A 26,890-nucleotide genomic window follows, 5' to 3' on the forward strand; every position below is an offset into this window, starting at 1 on the left:
GTTAAGGACCCTACTAGTGGGGGTTATATGTTGATATTTAGTTAGTCTTGAAGGGTTTATGCCGCAAAAAGATGTTTGTCATACTGCAAGAAGATATACGGTCCCGAATGACTTCGTTGTGAGAATCATAAGAATTGGGCTAGCATGGGGATATGTTTCGAGAGTGATTAGAAGTAGAATTTTGGTCTCTTATTTTGGATTAGAATGTCAATAAAGTTTGATGTATGTTCTAATTTTAGTTTGATCTTATTTTGAATATAGTTGGATTTTACGAGATATTAAAGTTTTAAGTTTAGTTATTTAAATTTTAAATTTATCTAAATGATTATTTAATTCTGCTACTTATATTATGATATCATGATGCGATGCCTTTCATATTTGCGGAAAAAGTTTTTTATAAATATGTGGTGGTTGTCGCAATTCTGTCTCGTAATATCGGATCGGGGTGTGACAACATGTTGAAATGCAACATGTATTGTACATGTAGATAGAGGTACATGCATGATTCAAGACACCAAGTTACATGCATAGAAACTAATCAACATCAAGTTAAATAGGATCATATGACTTAGAGTCAACTCATGGTTAAATTGAGTTGGCACATGCAGTCATGAATGGTACAAATACTTGCATATACTGTCACGCCCCGAATGCAAAATGTAACAGATCCCGCATACCTGCATGGCAGACCATATAAGTATGCAAAGCTACAGATCATATCAAAGTAATAATAATTCTTAAAAATTAATTTAATCAAATCTTATACGAATAATTTCTACAATTAATTATTCTAAAGTGACATAAGTCAATATATGCTAACTAGTTATTCAAATCAAATAAGATGTTCTAACTAGTTTAAATAGTCTAACTAGAACTCCAATCGTTGAGAATATCTTCAGAAGATCTAGCACGCTCTCCCAAGTCCCAAACAATAATAAATCTGGATCTGAAAAATAGAAAAAAAAAGCTACATTAGCACAATAAGCAACATAACATCCCAAAGTAGGGTCTAAGTATGACAAATAAATAATTAGTTAAAAAATAAGATATTGATTGGAAATAAATTAATTTTTGAATAATATATGTATTTCTTTTGAAGTTTGCTATTATTTTTATAAATTGATACTAGAAAATCAACACTAGGCTATGGCCATGTAACCTAATGTCATAGGTCAGAATGCTTAAAGTGCCAAGTACCACTATTATAATCATCGGTGGTTCGGTGTCCAAATATCACTATTCTAATCATCGGTGGTTCGGTATCTAAATATTGGTTTTTTAATCACCGATGGTTCGGTGTCAAAATTAGTTTTTCAGATTATAAATCTTTAGAGCTAGCGAATAATTTCTATTAGCGGGGCTAGATTATAGTCGTGCTGAGAATATATACAAATAAAACAAATTTTATAATTTACTAAGTTATATTTTCAATTTACATAACATATAACATATTTAAAATAAAAAATTTTACTATAATAACATGCTCGACCCGTTTGACAAACTATAAAACAGATATATTAATCATATTCAATAAACTAATTATCATTTTACCAAAATTTGAGAAAACACATATTGAAGCATTAGATTAGTTATATCTTCTCGCTTTAAAACCTACTTCAGATAGGCGGTTCATGTTCACTTGTTTAAATATCATTAAAAATATAATTAATTTCATTATCATCTTAGAAACCAAGCAAAGTCAAAAATTAAAATATCATTGGAGATATAGCCTCATGCCCTTAAATTAGATTGGTCAAGTGGCAGTGTCTGACTGCCTAGGTATCGAGGCGGTGCAGGGCATCCATCTTGGGGTTCAACTTGGATCTGAGTAAAGAAAGTTAGGGCTTGAACTAAGATTCCTGAGTCTGTCTAGAGGGAGAAAGAGAAAGAAAAGAGAGAATCTTAGTTTAAGTCTTAGACTAATCTTGATCACCAGTCCGGTCTAAGTGGTCCGGGTCAACCATTAAGGGAAAGGTCTAAATATAGTTGGATTGGGCATGATCTTAAGTGATAAGATCACATTAGGGGATTATATATATAAATAAATAAATAAATGAACTAAACTGGAAAGAAAATGAGAGCTGAAGGAAAAGAGGGAAAGAAAGAGAAGAGAAGAGAGGAGAGGAAAGAGAAGAAAAGGGTAGAGGGAAGAAGGTCCGGTAGCGACCAGGCTTTGGTGGCAGGGAGTCGACGGCTAGCTGACGATAGCTATAGCGGCCGGTGAGAAGGGAGAAGCTGAGTATGTTCTCGGTTGCCTGAAACAAAGGAGATAACTCAAGAAAGTATAAATAAGAAAGGGGAAAACTCACCGATGTGCGACGGAGATGGAGGATTTCGGCCGAGGGCAACTCGATCCGGTGGTGAAGTGGCGGCGACGCTCGAAATAGGGAGAGGAAGAGAGAAAAAAAACAGAGTCGATGAGGGAGCTAGAGAGAAATGGAGAGGATCTTGGAATGACGGAGCTCAAATTCGGCGATACAATGGCCCCGAAGGTGGGGAACAAAGAAATAGAGGTTCGTCGGTGGATCAATTGAAGAAGATGAGAAAAATTTATAGAGATTTGGGGATGGAAATAGGCTCGTGGCCATTGCACCCGCCTGCAATCTCGGTGGTGGATGAGTGAGACCCAATGGGTGGTGGCTATTCGAATGGCGACACGGAAATCATTGCAGCCGCTGTTAATGCGGCTTATCTACTCAATTGAAGGGGGAAGAAGAAGCATAGGATCATCAACCTAAAATTGCCCGCCGGATCTCACGTGTATCTCGTGTCATCCCTATCGTTTGCATTTTCCAAGAGAAATCCCCAAGGAAAAATAGATAGACTATTGGTGCCGGTGCCCATTTCCCACAAGGTGGAGCATGTGGGCTAGCTGGCGGGCCTCGTGTGTCGTGACACGGTTGCCTTTGGGAGCTTTAAGAGCTGCATGCGTGCAAGCAAATTTAAGTAGGACTAGACTTGTCAGGATCCGGCTGCATGGCATCTCACTGTCCCACGAGGTTCAAGTGCGTCTTACCATGAAACACAAGGTAACTTTGGGGCAGTTTGATTCACGGAAAAAAAAAAAAAAAAAAAAGTCTCTTATTTGATTGAAGTTTTCAAAAAAAAATTGAAACAGTTATATTTTCATGAAAATATAATTCGCACATTTCATAAAAAATATTTTCCATAAGAAATATGGAAAAGTTATTTTTTTACGAGCTAGAAATCACTCTATTTTTATTTTTTTTCCAAAAAGACCCTTCAGCATTAAAAAGATACTAAATACCTAATTTTTATTAAGGGTATAATAGAAATTATACATAACTTTTGTAGAAAAGTAGATGGTCAACCAAACATAAGCATTCTGGAAATCTGTCATTTTCCCATGGTCAACCAAACATGCTAAAATACTTTTTCAGGCATCCTATTTTTAGAAATCTGCTTTTCAGAAATTATGTTCCTAGGAGGAAAAATACTTTTCGCGAACCCAACGAGCCTTTGAGCTTTTTTTCTGTTAGATAATGCATGCATCCAAAAACGGTTCGGGTTGTATCTTTTATGAGAAAAATCAATTGATCTTTCATGATGTCAACCATTGGATATCACTTCATACTCCAAGCTCCTTCATTCATCCAGCTGCACAAATCTCAAAGCAGCTATTGCACGAAGAAAGGTGAACCCTTCTTTCTAACAAAACATACAAGCCGAACCCGTCCATAAAACCATCTGTGGAGTGGGCCATGTAACCGTTGTTTGGACGCTTCATTCGCACGGGCCGACACTACTGGTATGTGCGCGTCCGGAAGTATCCGTGTATGGAGCTCCTTGGGCCTTGGGGCCCATCTATTTATTGCTCTTCTTTTTGGAAATGTAAATGGGGAGTTTGGATCGTGCCAGGAGTACGTCCACTTCCGGAAGAAACAGGAGGAAAAGGAACACCGGCCCCTTGTTTCATACAGTTGAATTCACAGACCCTAGGAAACAAACAATTAGAGGTTTTTTTTTTCTAAAAAATTTCCCTTCCTTATTGTCTCTTAGCCCGTAGCTGGTGAACTTCCAGAAAAAAGTAACATGCATGCTAGATGAATGGTGCATTTATTTATAGAACAAGAATTAACAAGTTTTTTCACTAGAATTAACCGAAAACAGAAGTTTTCAAGAAGATCAGCCTTACTCCCCCTACACCAAGCTAACATGGGGGTTATATATATAAATAAATACAATAGCATTTGAAGACTTGGATCGGTCAGAAAAGAATATTTGAGCATCCCTTGTGTATACTTGTTCGAAAATACACGAAAATGTACATTGGACTCAACCAACTCGCTATCTTTTGTACCAAAGAAGAGATATATATATATATTGATATATATATATATATATATATATATATATATATATATATATATATATATATATATATATATATATATATATATATATATATATATATATATATTTTGATAGTTAGATATATTGTACCCTTGAGTAGAATTAGTAGTGCAAAGAGATGTCTCTTATTTTTCAAGATTGCATGTATTGTACAATTACCCTTGGTTAAAAAAAGATTACAGTTTACAATACTGGTGATGGTTGGTTAGGATTATCATGGGCAATTGTATCATATAGTTTATAGAGTCCTAGGTAACTATATCTTTAAGCTATCATTGAGCTTGCTTGGGCAATATCCTCCCTTACTGCCTCGATAGTTTGATTCCGGCTATCATCGAGGGGTTGGATGGGTATATAAGATAGAAGGTGGGGATTAGTCCCTCTTAATCTCAAAAAGAAAAATAGAGAAAAAAAACTTTGTTCTCAAGCTATCAATTAACAGGAATATTTTTAACAAGAAGATCTACTTTCTCTTGAACAGAAGGAGCATTTGGTTTAGCTATGATTCAAGTTGCTAGCGGTTAAGTTAAAATTCACATGGAAATGCCACATTTCAAGTTATAATTCTTCCATTTGTTAACCCGAAGCAAGCTGAGGCTTGAGGGATGATGGGACCATGTAACGTTTTAGAGAGGACACTAAGGTCTTCAAGCAACGGGCATGGCGACACCAATCAGACCATAATTGAGATGTGGCTGCAAATAGATTTGGTTGACAGATCCACAAAACGATGTAAAATTATTAGCTGCAGCTCCTTTGTAGGAATTTTGACTTGCAAGTAGACCTTATGCGAGCTGGCAAATAATTTTATAACGACGACCAATTTCAACATGCTAAAATATAAAAATTGGCGGCCAGGTTGGACTCATGTTATCACAAAAGATGTGGACCGCTTGAGAGGACGGCAGAACAGCAACTTGTTAATTGTTAATGATGTGCTACAGAACAAGATCTTTAAGAGTCTTAGCAACCACATGTCACATGCCTCTTTCAAATTATTTTATTCCTCCAATAAAGGAAAACCGTCCATCGCTATTTGCAGCGAATCTCCAATGAATTGCTTCCGACCTTATCTAAGATTTTATTCATTAAAAAAATAAAAAAAGTTTTTTTATATGAGTATTCTCATAAATATCAAATTTTACATAAATATTTTTTTATATATATCCTTATAAAGCACTTATTTTGTCATTCTAATATTTTTTATTTTTTTATTTTTGCATATATATATATACCTATGCTATTAATGCCATTAAAAAATTTAAATTAAAATGATTATAATATTTTTAATGGATAGATTAAAAAAAATATTTATAAGATGATCATGATTGGAAAAAAAAAAGTAATTTTAAAATTTTATTTTATTTTTAATATAAATAAATATGGTTTGTATCAATGATGCTGGAAGAATTTTTGTGCAAAAATAAAAAGATAAAAAACTAAATATAAGTTTTTAAAAAATGTTTTCGTAAATTTAAATTTTTAGAAAGGTATTTATGTAAAAAAAGCTTTTTAAAAAAAATGACACGCATATCACACCTTGTGGTGGACCAGGGGGTTCCAACCTCTAGAGGCGGTTGGGTGTCTGCTTGATACTCAACAAATGGACGGTCCATATTGCATCATCGTGAACGGAACAAGTTCCGAGACACGCTTGTTGATGGAGACGGCAAGATGCTCTCCTTTGGACACCCGTATAAAAAGTCACTGTGCGAGGACTTCATCTGCCGCCAGCGTTAAGCCTCTGAAGCCATCCGGTCCGTTCGTTTAGGGGGTCCCCAACGAAGCAGCGGGTCTCCTATTCGTATGCAGGCATAATATTTATCTGCGACCACAAGAATCTTCCGCATTATCATTGCCGTCGTCCCGCCACGCGGCTGCTATTATAACAGAGTGGAGGGAGGAATATCGATGATTTAAATAATGCCGTGTAGTGGGCTGCGGTGGCGTCTCCAGAGAACGACACGTGTCTGGGGTCGGACAGCGGCGAAAGCAGGAGGGGTCCGACCTTACGCACAACCGTCGGACCTGGCGTCATTCTTTTTCTTCTTCTTTTCGGGCTTCTTCTGGATCGGATTCTTTCTCCCAGCATCCTCCCCCTCTCTCCCTCTCTCTCCCTCTCTAAGAGAGGAGTACGCAAAGAAAAGATGGCCGAGAGCAGTGGCGACATGGACGCAAGCAACGGCAATGGGTCGAGCTTGTCGCCCTCTGGTCAGTCTCTCTCTCTCTCTCTCCCCCCTGATCAGTCTTTTCGTTTCTCTCTCTGCTCTCTTCTTTGTTCGTTCTTGGTTGGTTCTATTTTGGTTGGATTTGAACGCGAGGCTCGGAATCTCTAGGTTCCAGAGCTTTTCTTCTATTCGCTTGTTTTGTTTTGGTGGGCTCGGAATCTCGAGGTTTCTGGTTGTTTTTGTAGTATTTCTGCTGGTCTGGACCGTCTGGTTTCATGGATTGGTTAGATTGGGGGCTTTTTAGGTTTCTTGCGATGACTGATGGGAAATTTTGAACGAGAAGTGTTTTACTTGGAGATTGATATGAATGATTGGGATATCGAATCTCGGGTGATATGGGGTTGGTAAGTTGCCGTTAGTTTGGTGTTTGGGAATTGGGATCTGAACCCGGACATGGATCTTTCGTAAGGGGGTTCAATGGCCAAGCTATATTGATACTGAACTTTGAAGTTTAGATTAAGACAAATTGAACCCTTTTTCCCCGGTTATGAATTTTGATGAATCGTCTTGCATTGCAACGTAGTTGCTCAGAAACTTGATTGTCTGACTTGATCATGAAGCTTTCAAGAACTTCCATTACATCAAAAGTGTGAGATAACTCAAAGCTTGCGGAGAACATTAGCGGGACCTACAGCAAGGAATGAGTTTCTGATGTCGATTGTTTACCATGAAGGCAGTGATCCCTCAGTGGTAGTTGAAGGGAACTTGATCAAATATATTTAGTGGTGGTGCAAGACAAATAGAGATCCATTGCAGGAGACAGAAAGCTGGTAATTTGTTGGGGATCCTTTTGATGACGCTTACCCAAAATAGAGCTCGTCTGACTTGTCCAAACCCAATTGATGCCACTTGCAAAAGTTCTAAAGAATAACTACATTACAATGGGACGATTAATATCTGAATCTAACAAGGACATTTGCCTTAACATGTTTCATTGATCAGGGCCATGTACAAGATTAAAATAAATTTTTAAAACAAAACTGTCCTATCTAAGGGCTACATACAAGATTAAAATAAAATTTTAACACAAAACTGTCCTATCTAACCTAAAAACATGTTTAAAACATCATTTTTTCACAAAAAAAACCCAAACCTAGTCCACCTTGTCTGATGCCCATCAAAAAATGTCCATGCCACAACATGTGCGTAAGCACTGCATGCAGATGACACTCCTGTGCCAACCAGTGATTGGCAGCAGTACCTCAATCTTTGGATGGCATCACGTGGAAATATAATCAAAGGTTGCAATTTAGTCTAAAAATATTGGAGTCAAAGTTTAGGTGCAGCATGCCAGGGCCATGCCAATGTATCACTAGCACAGTGTCCAATGCAGGACATATTGAGCAGTGGTTGGCACACACTGAGATGCATACCCCAATACACAGGGGTGTTCCATTTTCATCTAGCACTGGTATGGACATCTTGAGCGGCATGGATTGGTATGGCCAGCACTTTAATCCTTGATTAGCATAGATTATTTGCTCTCACATATGAGATTGTCAATGTGTTAAAACCTTGACTAAGCGCCATAAGGAGCTGTTCTATAGATATCTTAGACATGTTCTCCTATTATTTTCGGAGATGTGATGGGAAAACCATGGTTTTTGAAAAACTAAGGGGAATTGGACAACCTGGGGTTGCCCAGCACTCAGGCATTAGGTGGCTGAGGCTGCCAATGCCAGGTCAAACATTGCCAGTAAAACGCAGTTTCTACGGATGGTAGTCTCAGAAGCAGCTGCTCCTGTTATCAGCAGCATACCCAGCAGCAGCTGCTGCCATTTTCCGCAGCAGCCCCACCACCACCAGAGATACAAACCCGAGAAACAAAAATGGTAAAGATTGGGGGAGAGGAAAAGAAGAGAGAGAAAAAAGGAAAAAAATCTACCACACCTAACTGCCGTTTCTTCCTTTAGTGCCTCTGTACTCTCTTGCCTTCGGGAGGGTTAGGGCATTGGTTGACCTATTTAGACTTGCCCCAAAGATACCTAAGGCACTAGATTTTCTGTGAGTGCTTGCTGGAGGCTGGGCTGCCTATTTCGGCCATCCAAGCCTAGGCAGGATGCCTATCCAGCATCCAGCTTGTATGTGGAAGCAACATAGGCATGCTCGTCTTTCGTAGTGGATGGTATTCATCATTGCATCCATGCTTTGTTGTTTTAATGTGTGCAAGCACTGTTCAAGGTGAGGTTGAACTTTGTACATCTTACTCTCCTTTGACATTGACAGGATTGTAAGTAGGAAAAGATGTATCCAGTTTTGCTATCAATAATTCCATCTTGCTAGTCAAATATACACACAAGCGAGCAAGTGTATAAGCTTTGCTCTTTATTCATGGTGAATTTATTCAAACTTCTCTACTGCACATGCAATATGAGAATGGGACAAGAGTTCCATGCATGCCAAATTGGTACTAGGAAAATCCAAGAGGAATTTAACTAGCAAAGAACGAAGCATTGCCCATCCATCTTAAGGTACAAATAAATCTTCACAATGCCTGTTCCTAAGGGGTTTAATAGTCACTATCTTAGTTGCTTTAGGTAACTTGGCCTCAATCATTTGGTTTTGGACTGACTAATATAGATCCAATAAAACAGAATTCACTGACCAGATTGGCAAGGTTATTTCGGTTTTCTGACCACTTGATTATTGTTTTCCTAACTAAATAAGATACAGGTATTTCAACCTGGGTGTGTAGCTGAGCACATCAGCACTTCCTTTCTTTGTTATCTTCCTAAAATCTACTTTCACTTTTTCTTCTTTCTTTCTTGACGTTAGCTATCAGTCTATTAAGTGATATTGATATGGACTCAATACAACTGTAGCACTTTCATTTGTTTAGAAAATATGTTTAGAATTGAACTTGGAACAAGTTTAGGTGTAGTTGCTCCCTTTCTCCATTTTTAAATGGTTGATACCTTTGCTCTGAACATTTGGATGATATTGAGGAATAAGTTTTATTTACATAAAGCTCGTGAGCAGCTATGCAACTGCTTCTCTATTTTTTGGTTTTAGCTTTTAGGTTTTGTATGCAATTTGGAGGTGTGCCAAAATTTCTGCGGTAAGAACATTTTAGTCTACTGAAATCTAATTTACTTTGATCATATATCTTAAATTGCAAGTATGAGCCATCTCAGTTCCAGCTTTTTCCCCAATAGTTGCCAAACTCACAATTGCTAGTGATTCACTGGATTCCATTATGCAGCAAACTTTGATACCATGCTTTGATAATTGTGCATTACCTATTTTTTACTTCAGAATTAATGTTGGAAGTTCCTTTAAAGTTTAAATTGTCTCTGAAGTATGCTATCCTTTTTTATTTTGTTTCATTTTTGTTCCACTTCCAGTTAAATTTCTAGATCTGTGCCCAGCCTTATATTCGTTTTTATTGAATGACACTTGTAGTTGCTCGATTACCAGATTAAAGGTTGAAAAAGCGCAAAAATTTAGATTTAGAGGTGTTGGGTTGATTATATTATTGTTGGATTTATCTATTTATTATTTTTTGTATCTATCATTGTATTATTGTTGGTGCAACTTCTGAATCTCTTTTATTCAGGGACCAGTGACAGGAATCTACCCAGGGCGAATACCATGCCTGGTGGGACGAAGAATGCTGAAAAATCAGAGACATCCTCGGGGCAGCCAAATTTGGAAAGGTCACAAACTGAGAGACGTAGGCAAAGTAATCCACGAGATGACCCAGCAGCCCAACTATTTGATGATAAGATTTCTGTTAAAAAGAAGGTATGGACCCATTCCATGCCCTTATGTTTTTGGTGATTATATTTTGGTATATGACAAGATCTTGTATGATATATCTTGTCTCTGTACCGAAAACATTTTGATTGCTTGGTTGTTAGCACATTCTGATTTCTCATCTTGAATAACTTGGAGTATCAACTGAATTTCTGATCTACCTGATGCAAACTTACGGATATCATGATGTGCCATTGCTGGTTCTGAGCTGCTCTTTGACTTAGGATGATAAACCAAGCAGTGCATCAGCTTCTCAGCAACCTGCGCATTGTGCTTCTTTTTCTCTTTTATTTGTGAATGATAAATGACCAACCATGTGGATAATGTCTGAGTAGCTGGTGTACCTGCTAAAACAAACTTATATATCCTAGCAGTTTTTAACTTTGTATATTTAACATACATTTGACGTGTTTTTTCCTTATTCTTCTCGGGAATCATAGTTTATTTGCAAAACAGTTTGCAATTTCTCAAAGTATGGTGAAAAATCAAACCGGTGATCCCATCACAGGGTAGTCCAACATAAGGATGCTGTCCTGTGGAATACATGTTAAAGTTATAGCTCCCAAAGATAAGAATAATGGTCAGAAGGAAAGAGGAGAGTATAAGAGAAGAAAAATGCAGACCATGCACCCCTCTTGCTTTATTACTAAAGGGCACAATGTACCTGTTTGCTTAGGGGACCAGCTGCGGTTCTTGCTACATCTTGATATTTTATGCCAAAATGTTAAAACCTACATCCACAATTAGTATATAACCAAATATCCACCAAAATATATAATTAAATGAACTTTTTAAATATAGAACAATCTTGTGAAATTACTGTTCACCTTTACCAGGTTTCGCAATTTAGGACATTGCATTGTCAACTGTATGCTTTGCAGCCTGGTTGTGACAATACACCTTTATTGGATGCTGCAGAAAGAGCTTCACTTCTGAGAGAAGTGACTTTAACCATAAGAGTTTGCATAATGTCTGCCATGGTTTTATAGTTTGCCTTTGCACTGGATTCTAATGCATCAGTCCTCTTTCTGTTCGCATGGTTCCACTAAACAAGCATAAAATATCCTCTTCTTTCCCTTTAATCTATAGGGAAGCTTTGCTTATTGTCATTATAAAAGTCTTCCATCCATGGATGGCTATTTTGCATGTAGAAGATACCTTGACCTGATGCAACTTCTATAGTATCAAAAAATTCCTGTATAGTTTTTCTATATTGTCAAGGACATGCTTGAATTAGCTAGCATTGCTTGTAAGTTATAACAAATGAGATTAGCTTTATTGTCTCTCTTTTTTGCATCATGTCATGACTATCAAGAGGTTCTGTTTGATCAGTTACAAGCTTTGTTCAGAAGGCCCAAACGATGTTCCAACATTCAAATCCATGCATCTCAGTTTCTGTTCTCACCTTTCAACTTCAAGTCCTAGGAAGTCATATTAACTTGATTTTCGTGCAAAGTTACCACATATTTTTTAATATTTCAATGCCAAATCTTTATGATCGCTATATATGTGTACATTTGTATAGTGCTTGAGCCACTATATTGGCTGAATTCATTAACTCAATATCTTTTGAGACAGATCATTTGCTTGTAAATGATACCTTGACTTTATGCAACTTCTAAGTCTCAAAAAATTCTTTCTTTTTTTTTAAGTTATCAAGAGAATGCATGAATTAATTAACATCACTTACAAGTTACAACAGATGAGATGTTAGTGGATAGTAATTTTTTGGGAAGTAAGCACTTTTATGTCTTTTTTATTATGTTAAGATCATTAGAAAAATTGTCTGGATCAGTTATAAGCTTTCCTCAGAAGGCCCAGGAGATGTTCGAACATTTGAATCCAAGCATCTCAGTTTCTGTTCTACTCTTGCAACTTCAAGTCCTTGGAAGTACTTTTGACTTGATTATGGTGCAAAGATGCTTTAGCACATATCTTTTACAATCCTGTGCTACTATATCTGCTAACTGATTAACCTAACAACTTTCTAGTCCAGTGTTAACATGCCAGCCTAAAATTTAATCTCATTTTTGTGTTTGTCATTGTTTTTTCTATTTTAATGAATTCCTTGCTTAGTTAGATTTCAGACACTTGGATGAGATTGAGTTGCTAAGTTTCATATAGTTAAAGCAATCTCTTTTGTTCTGAATGTTCATGAAACATGTACCTTTCCAGATGCTTCACAGACTAGTTATTACTTGTGGATATTTTGGAGTCATGCCTATGCCTTCTTCAATTTAGCACTTCTGATGCTGTTTTCTACCACTTTCAGCTCACACTGTGTCCAGTGCTGATCCTTAACAAACATGTCTTCTGTGGATGTTATAAATCTGATTCTCTTATTATTGGCTATCATATCATATAATTGTGTATACATCCACAAACTTCCTCACAAACCCATTCATTATGTTAAAAGTCTTGCATCAATCTCTTGCTGTATACACAATTTTTTAGCAGCTGTGCAATTTATGAGAGAAATTGAAAACTTTCTTTTGTTCTTTTCTTGATTTTTTATTTTGTAAATGCTGCAGCTGAAGATGTTAAATCGAATAGCTACAGTGAAAGATGATGGAACTGTAGTAGTTGACGTTCCAAGCAATCTTGAACCTGCATCACTTGATCTTGGGTCTGAGGATGTTGCTGCTGAACCAGTTGATGAAGAAACACTAGACTCAATGGACTTTCAGTATAGACCACCTATGCAAATAGTCATTCTTATTGTTGGTACACGAGGAGATGTGCAGCCATTTGTCGCTATTGGTAAACGTCTACAGGTTAGCTTTGTTTCTGGTTGTAAATAACTCGTTTGTTAGTTTTCTCATCATCCTGAAAGTTATACATAGCTTACATCATATCTAACCTCTTTTTTCCTCCAAAATTAACTTATGGAAGCACTTGCTAAGTGTCTGATAATTAGGTAATTGACAGCAAAATATGTTGCGGTCATTTTAGCTTATCAAATTTTAGCGAATGCTTATCTCATTTTTGACATCATCAATGCAAATGGAGCATTTGACTGTTGTGAGTTGAAATAAATCGTAACTACGTTTTTATTATTGACAAATTTATAGTATCTGTACTTAAAAATCTAGCTTATTTGGATAGAAACGAAAAGCACAAAGAAAATATACTTTGGAATTTTGTACATCTGGAGGAGTTTAGTTGGATGCTTATTAGATCATGTAAAGAGCATCTATCATCCATTTATTTTTCCCTATATTATGCACCATCTTTGCATTTTCATTAACCGACAATGTGAGTGCACAGTGTTGGCAATTCATTTGAATTTGTCTAAGGAGAATAAACAACTCAAGAATTTGCATGAATTAAAAGAAAATTATCAAAAAACAAACTATTAGGATTTTTCATATATGGCAACTCTGGAATATAATGTTATTTGTTCTGTATATGTAAACATACCTGCAAGATGGAACATGAGGTTGATTATCTTTTTTAAACTATAGGCTCTATTTTAAATGAATGCTCTCTGGACAGATAGGTGAAACATGGTTGCTTGATTTAATAATTATTATTATTATTAGTAGTATAAGTAGTTGTCTTATAAGCATCACCTCTGAGTGCATTAATCATTCAACTATGTGTTGATACCACAAATACATTTTTTTCCTTGTCCATTGATTTGTTAATTCATAATGATGCTCTTGCATTTGTTTGGCTGATTCACACTCTTTTTTTTTTTGTTGGAGTTCTGCCATCACTTTTTATAAATTTATTTTATGTACATTAATTAGGCTGTGAATTTGAAATTTATTGATGCAACTAGTAAATGCCATTTCTAACATTCCTTCTTGTGATAAAATATTAGGTACAGTTAATTTGATCTTCATTGAAGTGTTTGCAATTAGTGGTTACAATATCCTCCCCTATTATTGTACTAGTATCTTCTTATATTCTTCATACATTATTTAATTAAACAGAAAGGATTGATGAGATAACCTGAGATGATGACTTCTTGCAGGACTATGGTCATCGTGTTAGACTAGCAACTCATGCGAACTTCAAGGAGTTTGTATTGACTGCTGGACTGGAGTTTTATCCTTTAGGGGGAGATCCAAAAGTTCTTGCTGAATGTATGTAGATTACATGCATCTGTTGTTTATTACTTGTTAAGAATGTAAGGAAAATAAAAAATGAATGATACTTGATAGTACTTGCCTACTCGGTTTGTAATTTGAACAGACATGGTCAAGAATAAAGGGTTCTTACCTTCAGCACCTTCAGAGATACCTATTCAACGAAAACAGATCAAGGAAATTATAGTTTCATTGCTTCCAGCCTGCAAGGATCCAGATGTTGATACAGGCATTCCTTTCAAAGCAGATGCAATAATCGCAAATCCACCAGCATATGGTGAGATTTTATGTTATTTTTTATAATTTTATATAGAACATCTACCTCTTCTTTGCTCACTTCTATAGTTTAGACAAATTAGAAATCTCACATATACTAATTCTAAGATTAACCTTTTAACTACCAATGAAATTCCTATAACTGATCAAGGTGATGCCCTTTTTATATTGTATTATTGCAACACTTACATTGTACATTTTTTAATGCATAATGATTTGTCACATGTTTATCTTAATCTAAATTAAATGTTTTTGCTGGGTGTTGTGAAAAAGCTTTGTTCCATTCATTTTAAAAGATTATCAGAATTAGGTCTGGAAACAAAATTAAAAGTGCATCCCCACCCCCCCTCCTTTCTCCCCCAAACCATAGAAATAGAGTACTCTACCATCAAGTGACTGATGATGTCTGCTTAGACCATATCTTGTCATTTGGAGTTGCGCGAACAGGACTAATAACTTCTGGTCTTCCACAATCAGAAACACTTCTGGAAGAATATCACAAAAAGGTTTTTAATGTATTAGGCAAAGACTATATATGGATGATTGGTTATAATCCGATCGGTGAGAAAGAAAGATTTCCTTGGACCTAGTCAACTCAAATCTCTCGAATAAAATAATTAACAAGAGAATTTTAGAAAGCGAGACTCTAGGCTTCTACTTCCATTAATTTTTCATGATCCGTGAATTTTGGTATATATTACAGATAGAAAGTAGAGTCCATGCTCTTCATGTTCACTCCGTTTGTTGGGGTTCTAATGGGTGAAAATAAAGTTTATGCTCTTTGCTTCATCTTTTCCCTTCTCCAAAATCATGGCATATGCCCTCTATTTTTATTAGTGAGGTCCTCCTAACTTGATTCTATTTCTTCTTCTAGCCAAAAAAAAAAAAAAAAAGAAGAGAGAAGCTGCAAATTCTCTACTATGTGGTCAACTCTCTTTATTTGAGCCGGATTCCTTTTCTAATTAGAAGAGGATAAAAACTTTCTTTTTTTGATGCTAGTGAAGTCCTGCCCAAGAAGGATGGGATTTATTTGAGTTCTGGATATGGCAAATCTTGCTCTTAAAGCTTGTCCAGACTTATCTGAAGTAGCATGATTGATCCACAGTTAGATGCCTCTTGGATCATGTTCATTGCACAAATTCAAGTTATTTGTCATGCAAATATCACCAAATATCAATATGACAATGCATAGACCAACGTCTGCAATGCCGATACCAAGCCCTGGACCGGTTGCCCGGCAGCACAGGTCGGTGCGGCCCCACACTATGCCGTGCCGGCCCTGTACCGACACAATAGAGGCAAGGGAGATGAAGAACGGGAGAGAGGAAAGAGAAAGGAGGAGGCCGCCGAGGGAGGCTGGCGGAGAGCCAGCGAAGCGCCGTTGGGGAGCCGCCATGCAAAGGAGGCGGAGGCAGGGTTCCACCTCCAGTCCCCTATGTTGTTCGAAATAGGGGCCCAGAGGAGCCCTTTTTGTTTTTGAGAATTAAGTGAAGGGCCCCCCTCTGGGCGCCTGTTTCGAATGAAACAGGGGACCGAAGGCGGAGCCCCACCTCCACGGCTCCCTGGCCTTCGCCGGCCGGCCTCTCTCTTCCTTCCTCTCCCTCTTTCTCTCTCTTTTTTCTTCTTTTCTCTTCCTCTATCGTCGGTCTCGGTTTCGTTGTTGGAACCGTCCCGATCCACTGTTGGTACGACTCGGGATCCCCCGAACTTGGCAGTTCCGGATGGTTCCGCCGACCATAGCCATAGACTATTATTCATGGCAAAATGCTCAAAATTCATGGTAAACAGCATAGGTAGACATAACCAAGGAAAAAGATATTACTTGATGGCAAGCTTAAGTAACATGTGCACATGCTACAATAAGGAACAATGATACACATAACAACAACACCCTTGTATGAATCTGCCACATCTCAAGATGCTCACCCCACTTTGTGTGTCAGGGATGGTTTTATATGCATACGCACCAATACAAGCTATTGCACAGCAACATGAGCTGGCATGGGTAGTGGCCTAGTGCATTGGATGGACTAAAGTGCTGGCAGTAGCTAAGTTTACATGTAAGGAGAAACTCAAAATGTGGTAGGCTGGCAGCTAAGTTTTAGCATTCAGGTGTATTATCAAGCTATTTCATATATACTCTGGCTGAAGTGTATTTTATTGGAGATGAAGTTTCCACAAATGGAACCAATGAAGTATCAAAGCTTTATTGATATTCTTATGGTAGTTCATGTTGTTGCTAATTCTGTCTTCCATGAAACAAAACACATCTAAGCAGACTGCCATGTCATCCTTGAGAAAATTGAGGGAAGAAAAGGAACTAACATCATAAGTTTGATCTCAAAATTAAATGGATTATGTGCACCAAAGCTCCATCAAAATGACAATCTTTGGAATGCCATGCCATAATTGGAAATTTTGAAATTTATGCTTTATCTTATACGGAGATTATGAATTATTGTTTGGTAATATAAATAAGGCAGCTTAGCTTACATGCGACTCTTGTAATTGACTCTACTCCTGGTATATATAAATTGATTAATGACCACCTCCTTAGTTCATTTTGATAATTCAGGTACCCATAGATGGACAGTATTTAGATAATCAGAGTAGAGGAAATTTGCTTCTAACTTTGTCCATGATTTCTTGTCTTCTTTTATCTTCGTTCTTCTATTTCTTCCAATATTTTTCCTTCATTTTCTTCTTATTTTTTAAATTTCTTATCTCCAATGATCTCCTAAGTATTCCTTATGAAATAGATTAGATCTGCATGTATAGATTCTCTCCTAAGTATTCCTTATGAAATATTACTATATTTTTATAATAAATATAAAATATCATTATTTACTATATTATTTAGATTAAAATATCAAAATAAATAGAATATTTTTTGATAGTACAAATAGTTAGATAATTGAAAGCATTATGCAATGTCCTTTATTGTCATTTTGTGATATTAGAAGTACTTTCTCAGTGTCGTTACCAAATAGATTTTGAAGTTTATAGCGCTTCAGAAATAGAGTTATCAAATAGCAGACAACATTTTATTAAAACTTAAAAGCTTTACTAGAAGAAGTTCTATTATTGAAAGCTCTATAGGCAAAAGTTATATTACCTACAACAATACCAAATGGGTCCTTAGATTTGGATGACATCAAGGAATTAAATCTAATTGCAGCTATGTTGAACACTGCCCTCATTGTCTCCATCCTCAAGGAGATTGCTCACTTTATCCTCCACATCCTCGGCCTCTGCTCCTTTCTGCCATGTCTAGACCCAGACTGGTCCAGCTCCACTTCTGACTGCCCCCCTAAATGTGATGATGATGATAAGGGTAATATTTTTTTCACTCAAGAAAAAAAGAATAAAAAAATGAAGGGGCCCAAATGCAACATGATCGAAGCCCCAATGTGATCCCTTTGGCTGTCCATGATGTCAATAGAGTGCGATAACTTGCCATTGAGATCCCTGAGCCTCGACCCATCACTTGGAATGCTTTGGTGCTGCTCAACTCTCTTGCTCCACCCATCATTAATAGCCTGGCCACAACCTTCTTCTCTTGGTGTTGGGCCTATTGCACGAGGGTGCTTGGTTACCACATGTGCATCTTTATTAACTCATCCACCCATCTTCACTCTTGTCAGCACCATCCCATTAACCCCCTCTATCGATGCATGTTAGCATCATCCTAAACTCAACTCTAAATGAAAGGAAAAAATGATAATGCAAGGTGATGAACTGCACCTACTACTAACTTGAGTGGTGATGATGAGAATCTGGTTAGTGATGAAGGAGATGGCCCTCTTGTGGAAGGCCTGGATGATGATCATGATCCCCACAGCTTATGTTGACTTGTTTTGAACCTATACCCAACATTTCCGAAGATTGCATCTTTTTTCGGCCCATTTCCTTCATGTTGAATAGCGTTGGCTTTACATTGAACTATTGATCTCCAACTCCTAGCGGCCAAAACTTTGCAATTGGCAGCACCTTAAGTGGCCTACTGGTGGCAATGCCACCTAGATGGTGATGTGGGTGATGATGAGCGACTCCATCCAATAGGTGAAGAATTGATTGAAGAACGGTATCAATGAGCATGACACGATCCCTAGGAACCACATCCTTAGCATCCACATGGGGAGTGTGGGGTCATTTGTCGTCATCACGGTCTGCCACACCTTGATTGGTGATATCTCCTTCTCAGGGTAGTGACAATGGTGGGAGAAGGTGGTCTTTGATCTCCTTGGTGTTTTATTTTTTTTTTCTTGAGTGAACATGGCATTATCCTTCTTGCCAACATAGAGATGTGGGTCCTTTTGGCCGATACTCATCACTGACATTGCTGAGTGTAGACATCTCCTTGCACGTGGTCAAGCAGATAAAAATTGTACCACCTACCTGTAGCCTTAGATCAAAGGGAAAAATCGACATTGGATGCTGAATGTGAATGGTACATCCCCAAAAGACCATTCGTGAGAAATGACAACCTTTAGAGATTTTCTTGCAATTTTTCCTTTTCAAAGCTTTCAGCTTGAATTACTTTTTGTCGTTAGCATATACAGGAATCAATGTTGTTTACATGTTGCTCGCTTATGCCGCTATTCAGTAACAAAATCATGTTTAGAGTTTCTACACCAGATTTTCTTTGGTCTTTTGTACTTTTTGTGTATGCTAGCTAAGGTCTTCATATAGTCTTTGCTGCACACGGCTATAGCAATTCAAACATCTCTTTAGCACTTTTTTCTCTTTCAAATGTACATCCTAAGCTTGCTTGATAGTGCTCGTAATTAACTTTTTCCCCTACCGACAACATATATTAAGCAACGTTGCTAATCTATGACCAAGGTTCACCATCTCGGTACCGGATCCCGTACTGGTACCATCCTATTACATTATTGGTATGTGGTATGGAAGGTTCAGCATATCGAGTGTCAGTATGGTACGGTACTATGTATTAATTTGGTACTGATATAGTATATTATGCCCGGTATGGTATGGTACCGACCAATATGGCAAACCTTACTCATGATTGTTTTCTTGGGGGTTAGCATATCCAACGTTCCATACAGTGTATCCAGCTATGTTGTTGCTCTATATAATTCGAGTGATTTTTAGTAATCACCAACCCAAATTTATAACAATATTTGAAATTTTTTGTTGGATATATGCAATTATTCATCATTAAACATTTCTCAATTTAAAGAAAATAATGTGTTCTAGCTCTTTTTTGTAACTACATTCTTGTAAAAGAGGTTGATCTTCTATTTTCAGTTGTTTCTTTTTGGTAGTGAGTCTAGTAACCAATAACTCTGTCAGTTTATTTGTTAATTGATATCTAAGGCTTGCATTATATCACTAATTCTGTTGATTACATAATTTGGTCATTTTTGTTGGACACCACTAGTTCTTTGCATTATATCACTAGTTCTGGTAATTATTATGAAATGCAACTTTTGTGACCTTGGCGGTAGCTCAGAGGTCACGGCCCTTGCTTGGAAGCATGGGGACAGGGGTTTGAGTCTTGAGTGGTGTTATCCCTCAAGATTTCAACGCCAACTAATTCCAGGGATCAGCTGAAAAATCCTGGGTTCGAGTCTCAGGCCAGCCCAGGTACTAAACAGGCTGTAGTGCTGTACTCTCCAGATGGGGTCCCTCCTAATCTGAGAAAGAAAAGAAATGTAATTTTTTCCTAATGTTAGTCTGTATAACTTTGTTTAATTCATGCTTTGCAAACGCTTTCTTAGTTGAATCTATAGGTAGAAGATCCTAACTGTGAGTCTTATTAGATATTGTAAAGCATCGATGATTTTCTTCTTTTTCAGCTATTCTTTTTGATTGAGCAGTTATATTTGGTCCAGATTACAATATGAATCATTGGTAGTCATTTTTCCATGTGAACATATTCTGATTAATCTTTGGGCAGAATTTAAGTTCATATATAAATTAATCTTTTGTGATTCATTAGCTGCATTTATATGGCTCTCTTTTATCTGAATTTCCCTAGTTTGTTTCATCCAAGATTTTTAAATGCTACATGCTAGTGCGTTGTCAGTGGTTGGCATTTTCTGGTGTTACGTGCCGGTTCATGCTGACTGGTATTGCTGACACTTTAATCCTTAGTTTTCTCATCTATCAGTTCCACCAAATGGCTATCACTCTTAACGTTAATATGATGAATGGGGGATCATTTTCTGGACCACTAATTTGTGCACTGTAGTTATTGAGTTTTCAGTCTTGTAACTGGTTCTAACACTCCTGATTTGGATTGCCTTCTGTTCTTGATCCATTTGGGGAACCTGTGTTGGTTTTGATATTTCTTGTTTTTTTTGATCCAGGGAATTAATAGTTTTTTTTTTGTTTTATGCACAATTGGAAGTTTGAATCCGACTGCTGACCTGGACGGCTGCTTGTTCAGGGCATACACATGTGGCAGAGGCGTTAAAGGTTCCAATTCACATATTTTTCACAATGCCATGGACGTGAGTTCTTTCCCTGTCCTTTATGGATTGATTCTTCTTTAGAGCGGGATAGATTTAGGTGACACTAGGCATCTCCTTCAAAGTAAAGTCATATAGACATAGACATATCCATCATAAATCTGCTACTAAATTAGTCTACTATGTGCTTTCTTTTCCCTTCTTATTCAGGAAAACTATGCATATCTATAATCTGCTACCAAATTAGTCTAATATGTTTGTTTCTCCCTAATCAGGCCAACTAGTGAATTTCCCCATCCTCTTTCTCGTGTCAAGCAACCAGCTGGATATAGAGTAAGACAGTTCAAGCCTGTCCTCAGCAGCCACTTTAGTTGCTAGTTAATTTGTTTAATTTACTATTTCTCAGTTAGATTAAATGATTAAATGGATGCTTGAATGGATCTGGTCACTTTGGAAAACCACTCAACAAGTTTTCAATCATCTTGTGACATGGTCGACCCAAGCTGTGTGAGCTTTGGTACTTCATCTTCTGATGTTAAATTTGTATTTTAATTCACATCTGAGTTTAATCTTGATCTTATACAACGGATCTTTTCATCACGTCCTAATGCATGGCGAAGTGATTTATTCATGATTATACACATTGTATTTCATCTTGTAATATTATTCAATCATTTTATGAGCTTTTATCCCTAAGATACACTTTTAATTTATAATGGGATAGTCTGAGGACCGGTAAGCTATTTTGTGGACTATATTCCGAAGGCATATTTTACCTGAGCTTTTCTTTTTACTGGTAACTGCACATCTGCATTATGTGCTACAGAAAAAATAGTAAAAAATATGAATGCAAATTAAAAAAAATCATCATATGAAATAAAAATAAGAAAATAAATAATTTATTATAGTAGAAAGAAAATAAATAAATAAATATGAACAGAATATATAAAACAAAATGACAGTTATCCATGTTCAATTCTTCTATGATTGGTCTCTTTGATTTTTATCCAAAATCTGATGAGGCATTAAAGTAAAAGGACAAGGACGTCCAAACATGACAGGATTTTGAGATGATACCAGATCATCTTGAATGGGTGGATTGGGAAGACAGAAGGGAGGGGGAAGAGATCTGACCACAATATGGTCAAATTTGGCGGGATAGCGGAAGAGATAAATTAAAAGGGGAAAGAGAAAAATAGAAAGATGCTTTCCTATCCAGGATGGGGAGTGCTAGGTATTTTAGAAATAAGAGGAGGACATCTTGATAAGAATATTGACAAATTGAATCCTAAGGGAATATTCCAACATTCAAAACTCCCTTTTTTATATTACAGTACAGATTTTTTCCTTACAAATCTCAGTAGGAGCAGTTCTTTATTGGTAGTATAAATAATGTTGCGCATTTGTCTCTAGTCCCTACGACCTTCAAATATGTCAAGAACTATATAACGAGTAGCCATGGTTCTTGTAGGTCTATAGCGGCTTTCTTCATTGAGTAGCTTATAGTCAATGCATTTATTGTTAAATAGCTAATTGACCTAAAAACTTAAACTGATAGGGACTGACCCCCCCCCCCCCTCCGTGCTGCGCCCAACCGCCTGCCTGCACGCGCGCGCGGCACGTGGAGGAGCCATAGTTACTAACCAACTGAACCAAAAAAAATGTAAGCTGATACGAAGAGGGTCAAGAATGCATATCAGGCTTAAAATTTATTGCATAACCTGTAGACAAGCATTTCAAATTGAATCCTAGGGAAATATTCCAACATTTAAAACTTCCTTTTTTATATTACAGTACAGATTTTTTACTTACAAATCTCAGTAGGAGCAATTCTTTATTGGTAGTATAAATAATGTTGCGCATTTGTCCCTAGTCCCTACTACCTTCAAATATGTCAAGAACTATATAACGAGTAGCCATGGCTCTTGTAGGTCTATAGTGGCTTTCTTCATTTTTTTTTTTTTTGGTGCAACGGCGTCTCACATGGCTTTCTTCATTGAGTAGCTTATGGTCAATGCATTTATTGTTAAATAGCTAATTGACCTAAAAACTTAAGCCGATAGGGACTACCCCCCCCCCCCCCTCCCCCCCACGCTGCGCATAGAGGGATCATAGTTACTAAAATCAGTAAAGCAAACATAATGATTGGAATGGGTCAAGCAAGAACGGCAGAACCATTCCGAACCGAGCGGTTCTCGCCGTTTGGAGCCGTACTGGTGGCTCATCAATACAGTTCTGGCAATGAAAACGAAACCCATTGTCGAAACTGGAGAAGGAGAAGGAAAGAGAGAGCGAGCCGGAGGGAGAGGGCGGGACGCCGATGGAGGCCGCGAGAGGTGCGACCGGACCTCTGTTTCGTTCGAAACAGGGGAACCGGTTGTGGCCTCGCCTCCCACGGCCTCCCTCCCCCTTCTTTCTCTTTTTCTCTCTTCCACGGTACAGTGCCCTCTCTTCTGTCGGTACAGGCCTGACACGGCCTGTACTTGTGCCTTCGGGGAACCGGTACGGTGCCCGGTACCGGTTCCGCCGACCTTGGGGTCAAGATAATAACTGGATTAGTTAAATAAATGACTAGTTTGGAGGGGATTTAAATTCCAGACCTCCAACAAACCTGAACTCTAATACCATGTTGAATAACCAACTAAACCTAAAAAATGTAAGTTGACAGGAAGAGGGTCAAGAATGTATATCAGGCTTGAAATTGATTGCATAACCTGCAGACAAGCATTTCAGTTTGTAAGCTTCTAAGTGTGAAGATTGCAGTTTTTGTTTTCAATGGGGCTCTAGTTACATGGAGTAATTTTTGGGTTTGTGTGGGTTGGAAGTTCCATATGTATGTAGAGATATTGCATAGTATGTGTGCCACATGGTGGTACCGTATCATGTATTGGATTATGAATTAATATAAGTTGCATGTTAGGATATCTCTTGTATCCTAAATTAAACAAGTTTGCTGATGCTGATGAACATAACTCAACCCATTGTATTGCACTGTATTTGAAAATCCAAACCATGTACATTCAGATGAATCAGATCAAATTGGGTCAAATCATTTTGGTCAAAGTTACAATGTAAAAACAAGAAGCTTACATTGCAACTTCAAAATGCTAGTATGGATCAACATGGGAATCATCCTTCCATGATACATTGATGTATACAAATAACAAAAACAGAGGCAATATCATGAGGTAATTCTCCTTGCCTCCGTGCTGCATGCCAAGTAAAATTATATTTGTCATCATAGTCAATAGTGGTAATATTGCATACACTATTAAAGACTAATATTTTTTATTAACGGGAGGTTGTAATTTCCCACCCAGGTGTAGGTGAGATTTGGACCCATGTCATTGGTACTGACTCCTATTAAGCAGTTGCCGCCCACATCATGCCTGACTAATATTAATCTTAACATTATATGAGAAAGCCATGCAGTATATGCATGGTATCTGTCATGCTAGTGTGAGCAACTGGATACAATAGTGACTATTCGTATGGCAGAAAACTTCTACTTAGGGTACTACACCCACTTCGACATCTCTGTGGAAACTCGTACTCCACCTTGTGCATTTCCTTATGTGTTTTTAAAGATTCGCTCCCTTGTGCCTGCACCTGAATCCCGTTCTGTGGTTATCATTTTCTGCCCATCTTTTCTACAGCACTTATGCCTTGTGATTTTTTCTTTTTTTTGGTACAATGGCTCCTCACACACGATGGGTGTGAGTGCAGCCAACAGAATCGGAAAAAAGAAGTGCCTAGTGATTCAGAAATAACAAAAATTGCTTGATGGATTTAGTTCTTCCTCATCACTGTATTGGAACAATCTCATTTCTAGCATGTTGCTAGCTTTCATCGTACTCTTTATTTTCTTTATGTGGTTAAATGGAACTTTTAGATATCAATTTCTTTGTTAATGGAAATCATCTTATTAGTTTGAACTTTGAATGGTTTAAATTTTTAAATATTGTAGAAAATAAAAATGCAAACAAAACTCTAGGTGAACAATTTCTTCATATTGCCTGAACTCTATGCCATCTGCCACCCTTATTCATAGTCTAAATGTTCTTCTTTACATATTTGTTTTGGTTTTACTATGTTAATGTCGTCCTCTTCTTTTTTTGTTCAAAATTCTTTTTTTTAGTTTCCCATTTGATCATTTCAAAAATTTACATGTCATTTCCTCGCATCTTTCCCACAAATTTGTATCACATGTATTACAATTTTTGATTCCCTATATTTAGGGTGAGAAATGTCCCCCAATATGAGGCCTGCTGAGGCCTGCTTTTTTTTGTTAGTTTGTAGCGTAACCATTTGTCTTCTTATGGGCTGGAGGTTGGCTTGACAGTTGGCACTCTCTTTTCCTATTAATGGCACGAAGTCTCTAAGGCATTTTCCCTTTGTGCATTTGTTTTTACCCTTTATCTTGTATGAATTGCTGTAAGTAGTAAACTATGCCGACCTAATTGTATTTGTTTAGGTGCTTGTTGCATTCCCTTTTTGTTTTGATGCTTACATCAAGCTTGTCAAACTCATTAAAGCGTTATTTTCTTTATCATGGTTTATAGACCAGACTCACGTTGATATTTGTGATGTCTTTTATGTCTATCATTCATTCCTTATCTGCGATGTCCTTATACATCTGATTATAGTGCGTACTATAAAGAGTACTTGCTTTTCTTCTTGAAACTACTTGTTCTTTGCTCAATCGTGTGTGGGTTCTTGGTCAAAGTTCTTGTCTACTGTATTACCACTCATCTTATTTACTTTTTATTAGTTCCACACCCATAACATCTACTAGTTGGTCTTTTTTGCATCTCTCATTGAAATTGTTTCTAGATTTCTACTTAGTGAATGCACGAAGCTCAACCTAGCTGAATCCTTGGGCTAATATGCCTGGTCATCTTGTGTGAGACTCTGGTCTTTCATTTGTTTTTGTCATGATCCTTCTGCTCAGTGTATTTGTGTTTACTATCACAAAGATGGGCATTTTCATACTTTTTTGAGTGGTCACCTATGGTAGTTGACTGTAATTTCTCATGAGGTTTGTGTATCCATTGTTGCATTTCACCAGCTCCTTCGCCCATGTTGCCTAGCTGGTCCTATGCCATTGCATTGCTATCTTAGCGTAAGCGTGTAACTTGATATTGATCACTTTGTAGCTTTATCATACGGATGCCCTCTCCTATGCTCGAATGCACATATCTGACACCATTTCCTCTTCACTTGCATGCAAGGTCGGAGGAACCGGTACTGGGTACCGTACCGATTCTCCGGCGGTACGAGTTGGCACGAGCCATGCCGGGCCCGTGCTGATAGAGGAAAATGCCGGAGCCAGAGAAGGAGAAGAGAAAAAGAGTGGGGGAGGGAGGGAGAACGAGCGACGACGGATGCCGGTGGAGGGCCGCGGGGTGCTAGCCTCGGCCTCCGCTGCCCCCTGCAACCCTCCACTGTCGTCTGCCGCTGCTCGTTCACCCTTCCTCCCCCGCTCTCTCTTTCTTTCTCTTCTTCTTCTCCGGCTCTGGCAGCGAGCCATTTTCAATGGCTGAACTGTATCGGTGAGCTACTGGTACAGCTCGGAACTGGCCAGTTCAGCTCGGTTCCGCATTCCTTACTTGCATAAGCCAATATAATATCCTGGTGTTACATAATCTTGGATAAGAAGTTTCATGTTCTTTATAACACATACCGAGGAACTTGTGCCCTTTTTATTGGGGAAGGGCCATACTGA

At 37.7% G+C, this 26,890-nt stretch overlaps 1 protein-coding gene across 3 annotated transcripts in view; it reads left to right on the forward strand.

Moving 5' to 3' along the window:
- Nucleotides 1-26,890, forward strand: part of LOC103723302 (sterol 3-beta-glucosyltransferase UGT80A2-like) — a 60,143-nt gene that overhangs the window by 12,564 nt on the left and 20,689 nt on the right. For 2 of the 3 annotated variants that reach the window (XM_039118429.1, XM_039118427.1), the window contains exons 1-7: nucleotides 6,240-6,585; nucleotides 10,159-10,346; nucleotides 12,890-13,132; nucleotides 14,338-14,449; nucleotides 14,559-14,729; nucleotides 21,144-21,207; nucleotides 21,441-21,498. In XM_039118429.1, coding sequence (XP_038974357.1) covers nucleotides 6,522-6,585; nucleotides 10,159-10,346; nucleotides 12,890-13,132; nucleotides 14,338-14,449; nucleotides 14,559-14,729; nucleotides 21,144-21,207; nucleotides 21,441-21,498 — 900 coding nt within the window. In that variant the 5' untranslated portion in view covers nucleotides 6,240-6,521. Of the gene's footprint in view, nucleotides 1-6,239; nucleotides 6,586-10,158; nucleotides 10,347-12,889; nucleotides 13,133-14,337; nucleotides 14,450-14,558; nucleotides 14,730-21,143; nucleotides 21,208-21,440; nucleotides 21,499-26,890 lie in introns of those variants that run through there. The other variant, XM_039118428.1, reaches the window with a different exon arrangement.

Source organism: Phoenix dactylifera, unplaced genomic scaffold, assembly GCF_009389715.1.
Source record: "Phoenix dactylifera cultivar Barhee BC4 unplaced genomic scaffold, palm_55x_up_171113_PBpolish2nd_filt_p 000346F, whole genome shotgun sequence".
Classification (NCBI taxonomy): Eukaryota; Viridiplantae; Streptophyta; class Magnoliopsida; order Arecales; family Arecaceae; genus Phoenix; species Phoenix dactylifera.